Source organism: Phanerochaete carnosa, assembly GCF_000300595.1.
Source record: "Phanerochaete carnosa HHB-10118-sp unplaced genomic scaffold PHACAscaffold_30, whole genome shotgun sequence".
In the NCBI taxonomy this organism is placed as follows: domain Eukaryota; kingdom Fungi; phylum Basidiomycota; class Agaricomycetes; order Polyporales; family Phanerochaetaceae; genus Phanerochaete; species Phanerochaete carnosa.
Window position 1 is genome coordinate 1 of NW_006767657.1, and position 8553 is coordinate 8553.

The 8553-nt window shown below is 48.5% G+C and overlaps 1 protein-coding gene across 1 annotated transcript; it reads right to left on the bottom strand.

Annotated features, from left to right (window-relative positions):
- Window positions 1-6966: 6966 nt before the first annotated feature.
- On the bottom strand, window positions 6967-7714 carry PHACADRAFT_107165 (uncharacterized protein; the record flags this gene model as incomplete). The annotated part of the gene is made up of 2 exons (XM_007402131.1): window positions 6967-7529; window positions 7642-7714. Coding segments are annotated over 2 exons (636 nt in total), but the record flags the coding sequence as incomplete, so codon positions are not given.
- Between the last annotated feature and the right edge of the window lie 839 nt (window positions 7715-8553).

Genomic DNA, 8553 nt, shown 5'->3' on the forward strand with positions numbered 1-8553 from the left:
CTAGTCTAATTACTGTAAGCTCTACAGGAGATGTACCACAGTTTCAATAATGATGCCACTAGCTCTCACAGTCTAGGGTTAGTCAAATAGTGAACTCATGCACTATACCAAGGGCGTTTCCCTTCAGGTTATTTGAAAGTCAGAGGCTCTACTGTGCTTAAGGAATTTCCTAGGCTTTAAAGAAAGGAGTCTATTCTCTGAGAGCTAAAGAGCTCAGGGGATTAACTGCAGGTTTGCTGCTAGCTAAATCCTTGAGAGTGTGTGTGGTGCTTGGTGGGTTCGTAGGTTCGTGTTCTGTTCTTTTTGCTCTCAGAGAACCTCTCCTATTTATATCTTTCAGCCTGTTGTTCCTTAGCCAATAGCAAAACTGGCTCTTCTATTTTACTGTAATTACTAAGCTACTTCTACTTTTATTAATAAGCATTTTGTCTGTATTAGTCAGCCTTCTGTCTGTTTTACTAATGTATTGGTAAGCTATTACTAATGTTTGTTAGAGTATTACTGTATTTTGGTAATTCATAGCTGTTGAGCATAGACCTTTACTAAGCATAGTTTCTAGATTACTAGGAAGCTGAGTCATATTATTAGTCATTGATTCACTTTTAGTAAGCTTGAGTGTTTATGCTTACTTTGCAGGTCTGAGTAAGCAGTTTCTTTTTGATTTGAATACCTATTATTCCTTTAGTTTTCCTATACTTATAGTTATAGTGCATGACAGCGTGGATCTAAGCAAAAGGCGGCGCCAACGGCAGTCTGGCAACGAATGCATTAGCTTGTTCAGCTAGCCCAATAACCAAGAGGTTGAGATGGGGGCTAAGTAGCAACAACGGCAGCCCTTATATACTAGGCAGGCTGCGCACAGACCAGGCATTACATAAACGACTGTGCTACGGCTGCTGCTAGTGTTCAGAGGACTCTGACAGAGAAGCGAGGGCTGGTGTGTCATGTCGTATAACGTTTGCCGGGCCAACAGGGGTCGGATGTCCATTGCCAATCGGACTCGGGGATGGACGGAGGCTGGAGTGTCATATCATATGACGCTACCGGGCCAACAGGGATTGGATGTCTGGTGGAGATTGGAGTGCGGCTGTTACTGAGGAAGCATGATGCGGTAATAGGACGGCAGTAATGCAGGCGTGTTTGATGCGCTGATGCGTGCCTGTTGGTGATGCGTTCTCAAGGTATTGGCACGCAGTTAGGACTTGTAAACTGGAACTAATGTGCCGACAACGTTTGGAGGGTCGTACAAACGTGGGATAAATTGTAGAAAATCAGGGAAAATGGAAAAAATAATAGGAGGCTGGGGCTACGCCCATGACATTACCCCCCTCTACAATCGAGACTCCTGGCAAGAAGATATAGCCTGTATTCTGCCCAATTCCCACTCAAATTCTGCCACTGTAGGATTAGTGGCCAGTGTTGAGTTGGAGTCGGTGTGTTCGTAGATAGGCTTGAAGCAACTGTGGAGTTCGCTGAAGGAGGTGGTGGAGATCTGTCATGGTGCCGATGGGTTCTGCCTGTGGAAGTTGTGTACGCGGTCTTTTGCGTGGATGTCTTTAGCAGGGATCCATTTGTCGGCACCTTGTCCATATCCTTTCCATCTGATAAGATACTGGAGCTGCCTGCGATAGATGCATGAGTCCAGAATCTTTTCGACTTCGTATTCTTCCTCGTTGTTGACTATTACTGGTGGAGAAGGTGTAGGCTTGTTCATGCCATTGTTGTGATATGGGCTGAGCCTGTCGACATGGAAGACTGGGTGAACCCTGAGCCAGGTAGGTAGTTCGAGGTGATAGTTTAATTCTCTGATGACTTCGGTAACTGCAAATGGTCTGAGTTGTCGGGGTTCTAGTTTACGAGTTTGCTGGTGGATTGAGATGTCTTTTGAAGATAGCCAGACTTTGTCTCCGACTTTGAAAGAGTGAGGTGAGTTTTTACGAGTTTCGTAATCAGCCTTCATCTTTTCTTTAGTCTGGCGGAGAGCTGCTTCTGCTTTTTTACGGATTTTGGCCATGTGATCAAGTCTATTGTTCAGCGTGGAAATATTGGAGTGCTTTCTAGCTGGGATAGTGAAGTCTGGCCTGTATCCGTAGAGTACTTCGAAAGGAGAGTGCTCGTTACCAGCGTGTATTCGTGAGTTGAGTACGAACTCGGCCATGGGTAGCCATTCATCCCAGTCATCTTGGTGCTGCGAACAGAATAGCCTGAGAAATTTGGATATCTCAGCGTTCTTTCTTTTGACCTTGCCATTACCTTCTGGATGATAGGCTGTGGTTAAACCCGACTCGATACCAAGTCATTTGTATAAACTTCGCATGAAACGGGCTGCATATTGCGGTCCCCTATCAGAGAAGATTTTGCGTGGGAGACCGTGATATCTGAATACTTCGTGGAAGTGTATCTCAGATGCCCCCTCTGCTGTGAAGGTTTTTCAGCAAGGCGCGAGGTGTACTTGGTTGCTATAGTGGTCGACATAGACGGTGACGGTGTCGTATTTCCCTGGAGATTTTGTCTGAGGGAGGGGGTCAATCATATTGACTCCGACGTGTTGCCAAGGTTTTTTGGGAACCTCTTGCGGGGTAAGAGTTGTTTTAGGGTGTTTGGCGCCTTTGTATCTCTGACATTTATTGCAGCCAGCCATGTATCGCACTATGGCAGAGTTCATACCTGGCCACCAGTAATAGCGGGAGACCAGCTCAATGGTTCCGTGCTTTCCCAGATGTTCAGCCGTAGGGGTGTCATGACAGGACTCAATGATTCTGTTACGAAGAGCGGTGTTGTTTGGTATGTAGAGTTTGCCCTTGTAGTAGATGAGACCTTCATTTTCTTCCCATTTAGTGAGTCCGCTAACTAGCTTGCGAGGCCCTTTTGTTCTGAGGCTAAAGAGCGCAGTGGAAACCTCGTCATCTAGAGAGGTGACATTGCGAACTTCTTGCTCTAGAGGGGAACTAGTGACGAAAGCTGTAGCAGCTAGTTGTGCGAAGTGTGCTGGGCCGAGATCTTGGCTGTGTGTGGCACTCACGAACCTGTCATCTGGCAGTACCACTTGCATTTGGTTATCCATGTCGTCAGAGATATACTGAGAGCTGGGGTGTGAGAGAGAGTCTGCGATGAGATGTGTTTTGCCAGGTTTGTGAGTGAGCACGAAGTCATAGTTGGCTAGCTCAAGAGCCCATCAAGCTTGTCGGCGTGTAAGTCGCTGTGCTGTTCACCAGTATTGGAGATTAGTGTGGTCAGTCCAGATTTCGAACGGTTTAGGCAGTCTTTCAAGGAAGTGACGCCAATCTCTGAGAGCTTCGATTATGGCCATGAGTTTGTGATCGTAGATTTTGTAGTTGTGTTCTGCAACATTCATTATCTGCGATCGGAAGGCAATCGGGTGCCACAGAGTATCGTTTGGGTCTAGCTGGCTGATCTCGCCTCCAGTAGCGTAGCCAGAAGCATCAACTTGTATGCGTGTATTTTGGTCTGCATGTCATAGTGCGAGGACTGGTTCGCTGGTAAACTTGGACTTCAAGGTATCAAAAGCCTGTTGCTGAGCAAAGCCCCACGTGAAAGGAACATCTTTCTTTGTGAGGTCGTGCAGTGGGTGGGCGATTTTGAAGAAGTCTTGAATAAACCGGCGGTAGAAGTTGGCAAACCCGACGAAACCTCTAACATCTTTCAGGTTTGCTGGTGTGGGCCATTCTGTAACCACTTTGACTTTGCCGGGGTCCATGCTGACCGATCCTTCACTGATGAGGAGGCCGAGGTACTCGATTTGGTCTTTCTCAAATTCGCACTTTTCAGAATGTAGGTAGAGGTCGTATTCTTTAAGACGCTCTAGTACTTCATGTACTATTTTACAGTGCGAAGTGAGATCTGAAGATCAGATGAGAATATCGTCCAGGTATACTGCGACTTTTCCTTCGGCAATAAGATCTGTGAAGATTGTATCCATGAGAGCCTGGAAGGTAGCAGGTGCGTTAGTCAGCCCAAAGTACATGACTCGTGGTTTGAAGAGTCCTCGATTAGTGACAAAGGCAGCTTTCCATTCATCGCCAGCTTTGATCCAGACATTAGTATAGCCCCAACGGACGTTGAACTTAGAAAAGATCTTGGCGCCTTGTAACTTGTTGATGATGTCGTTAGCAAGAGGCAGGGGGTATCTGTTCTGGATTGTGGCGTCGTTGAGCTTGTGATAGTTCTGGATAAGCCTGAGCTTGCCATCCTTTTTCTTTATAAAGAAGACAGGCGAAGCAATGGGCGATTTACTAGGGACAATGTAGCCTTTCTTGATTGTGTCATCGAGGAAAGCTTGTAACTCCTGATTCTTGGCCGGGCTCATTGGGTAGACCTTGGAGCGGATAGTTGAAGGGGCGTCCGGTTTGAGGTCGATAGCATGATCCCAGGCTCTGTGTTCAGGAAGCCTTGTTGAGTCTGTTTCAGAGAAGACATGGGCATGTCGGTGGTATTCTTTTGGAACAAGCTGCTCGAAGGTTTTTGAGTACTTTTCTTTGTTCTGCTTGACAGCTACCTTTTGAGAGTAAGTGTAGCCTGCTAGGCAGTAAACTTTGTCTGTGGCGTTATCGAGTATACCGGCCTTCACCCAGGCCCGGCATTCAGCTCAATTAGCTTCGACTTTAGTTAAACTTGGCAACACAGGAGAACTGGGCAATGCTTCTGAGCTGTCAGGAAGTGTTATTTCACCTGTTTCCCAGTCTATGGTGGGGTTGACTTTCTTTAGCCATGGCAACCCAAGGATGATGTTCTTGGGGCCTATGTCTGTTATGAAGAAGTCATACTCTTTGGGAGCTCGCAATCCAATTTTGACTTTGAGTTTAGCGTAGTGTGTGATAGCACCAGCGCTGTTGGTCGATCCGTCAATGTTTCGGAGACTGATCTGTTGTTTAAGAGGTTGGTTGTAAATATTATTCTCTCGTGCGAATTTCTCATGTAGGACATATCTGGTAGCACCGAAGTCGATCATAGCAGGTGTACGCAGTGATTTATTCATTCCAGACAATGTTACAAATACGCAGAAGTGGGACAAGAGATGATCTATTGACGACACAGTACACGACGAGACGTTGTCCGAAGGATCTGAGTCAGAATATACAGGAGCCGGCGCTGTTGAAGGCTGCTCGTCTAAACCGGGCTCCAGAGCTGCAGCTCTAGTCTGGGCCCTTGCTAAAAACCCTGGCTGATCTTTGCCATCAGCTCGGCTTGTTGTTTCTCCATTAGAACCATCATGTCCTTGAGACTAGCTACGTCAGCAGCAGAGTCTTGAGAGGCAGAAACAGAAACAGACGATGAGGGGCTTCCCGACAATGTGGCTTTGACCAATTGTGACTTTGCTGGTTGCCCGGCCAATCGTGATAGGCAGAGCTTCTTCCAGTGACCGGGTTTGCCACAGTGTTGGCACTTGGTGTCCTCGTGCATACCATCTGCTTTGTGACCTTTGGAACCGCAGACGCGGCAGCGACCTATCATCAGTTTGTTATACTGACGTTTGATCTCTGCGGGGTCTTTGAGTCCCTGGAAAAGATTGTCAAAGCGAGCAGCGGATATGTCCATAGCGTCAATGTCCATGGCATTGGGATCGTGGAAGCTGGTGGAGTGCATTGCTGATGGCCGAGGTTACGAGACTGGTTTGCCTTGATTGGCCACCAAGTCTGCTTTCTGCAGGTCAATCGTTGCTCCATAGTTCTTTACCATGTTGTAGTTCGTGGCTAGGGGAGTGAAGTAGGACAACTTGTTAAGGTAGTCGAAGTTCATGCCAGACTTGAGATAGTCATAGAGGTCGTTGTCTGACCACCCGGTGCGCCGAGAGTAGGTTTCAAAGTCGGAGAGGTAGTCTGTGAATGTCCTGTTGTCCTGTTTGATCGACATGAGCTTCTGCTTGGCCTTGTTTTTTGCATCCACGGGTTCAAACTTGGCCGAGAACTGTCTGACAAATTCTGTCCAGGAGGAGTTGAACAGGGTGCGACCATCTGAAAGCTCCTCAATGTGAGGGCGAGCCCAAACCGCTGCGTCATCTGTCATGAAGGAAAGGACGCCCGTGATCATTTTGACGAGGTCCATTATCCAGTTACCGTTGGCATCGAGGATGATCGTGTCATTGGTGTCCCGCATTGCAAATATTTTTTTGTTTGCGCGGACGTACATATAAAAAGTGCTGCGGAAGAGCCTGGCTTTTTCTGACAACTTGCCGTCGAAGGTAGAGGGCTTCTCGACAAAAGACCGCGACTGGGTGGAAGAAACTGATGCGATCGTCTGACACGCATTTGCTATAAACTGGTTCACGGTGGTCGTGAGGCTGTTAATATTCTGAACAAGCATGGCCATGAGGTTCATTAGATCCTGCATGGAGGCCTGTGGTGCCGGGGGGTTGGCTGGTCTATCCATAGCTACCGAGCTAAGGTTGTCGAGGGTGAGTTCGCTGTTGTCCATGAGATTATATTGGCTTCGGATTTCCTGCTCTTGATCTCTGTCGGTGAACAGATAAGGTGGATCTTTAGTGAGGACGGGTTGCGTAGGGTGTTCGTAGTATCGATTAGGGCAGAGGTAGTTGGTGCAAGTGTTTAATTCACGATCATCAGTGATGTGGTAGTCGCGCGCGTCTTAAAAGTTGTAGACGTGTGCTAACGCTGTGCAAACTAGACTGGTGTCCGCCACTATGTCCGATTCATCCTGGAGCACCGAAAATGGATTTATAGAGAGTGGAAGGGGAGTTCCTCGAATAATTGTACTATTCCTATCTTGACAAGGTGGTCGAGCGCGTAATCTAGTATGTACAGATCGACGATTCTTTCCTCGTCATAGTCTATGTATTCGAAAACTATGTATTCGTCCAGCTCTGCTATTCTAGTCAAAGTATCCATTGTTCCAAACTGCACAAAGTGCTTTAAAAACCTGGACTCAGTTTTGCTGCAGTCCTTTGAACAAGATCCCACCGATTTGTTTCAACCCTGAGTCCTAGCAATTTCACTCTTTGATGCTGACAATGCGGGACACGTCCTTGAGCGTGTGATCAAGGTGAGCGAGGTGGTCATGGAGTTTGAAGACAGTGTTGATGTCGTCAGTGAGGATGTCAGGGCAGTCGAGCGTTTTGAGGACATTGAAACGTTTGAGGGTGGCGGCAAACTTCGGCGTGAAAATGCGAGCGAGGTTGGCGGCTGAGTACCAAGCGAAGTCGATGGTGACTGGTTTTGGGGCGATGGGCATGTAGGTTAGGGCGGTGGTGAGGCGATCCGCTAGAGGGTGGCTGAAGAAACCGCTGGCGTGCACGTTCTGCCTAGCGCGAGCTTGATTGCGTTGCACCTGAAAGTGTTGGCGGTCGTCGTGTGCCACGAGTTTGGCCTGCTCGACTGTGTCCCAGTTGATAGTCGGGAGTGCGGTGGACAAAGGCGGAAGTGTGGAGATGTGCTGGATGACAGCGCGAAGCTTGGTGGTAGTGTATTGGTGCAGGGCACCTGCTTCGCGTTCTCGATAGAGTTGGTTGAAAACGGCTTCAGGCAGCACGCGGCGGAGGTGGGGGTGATGCTCATCTGCGAGGCTTTTGAAAGCGCGAGGGCGGTCAGGCAAATCCTTCGGCACTGGTTTTATGCAGGGATTAGCGCTGTGTGCGTATGTCTGCCACCAATCACTGAAGAGACTGACTCTTCAAACGGTAAGAATAAACTTTTTTAAAACTGTGCACGGGGCACTGGATAGGGGGGTAAAGTTCAGGTGCATGAAGATCTCAACCTAATGTTGTGGACTTGCGTCGACACAACATGAGGGATACTGTGTGGATCTAAGCAAAAGGCAGCGCCAATGGCAGTCTGGCAACGAATGCGTTAGCTTGTTCAGCTATGATGTGGACTTGCGTCGACACACCACGAGGGATACTGCGTGGATCTAATCAGAAGGCGGCGCCGACGAGGTCTGGCGACTAATGCGTTAGCTTGTTCAGCTAGCCCAATAAACCAAGTTATATTAGCAACTGTACTACGATACAAATGAAAGCTTACCTAGCCCAATAAACCAAGAGGTTGAGATGGGGCTAGGTAGCGACGAAGGGAGTCCTTATATACTAGTCAGGATGCGCACAGACCAGGCATTACATAAGCGACTGGTGCTACGGCAATTGCTAGTGTTTAGGGGACGAGGGCCGGCGTGTCATATCGTATGACGTTGTCGGGCCGACGGAGATAGGATGTCCGTTGCCGATCGGACTCGGAGATGGACGGGGGCCGGTGTGTCATATCGTATGATGTTGTCGGGCCTACGGGGACCGGATGTCCAATGGAGATTGGAGTGCGGCTGTTACCGAGGAAGCGTGATGCGGTGACGGGGTGGCGGCGATGCAGGCGCGGCTGATGCGCTGATGCGTGCCCATCGGTGATGCGTTCTAGAGGTGTTAGCGCGCGGCTAGGACTTGTAAACTGGCGCCGATGCGCCGACGACGTTTGGAGGGTCGTATAAACGTGGAATAAATCGGAGAAAATGGGAATAAAATAGGAGGCCGGGGCTACGCCCACGACATTACCCCCCCCCTACAATCGAGACTCCTGGCGAGAAGATATGGCC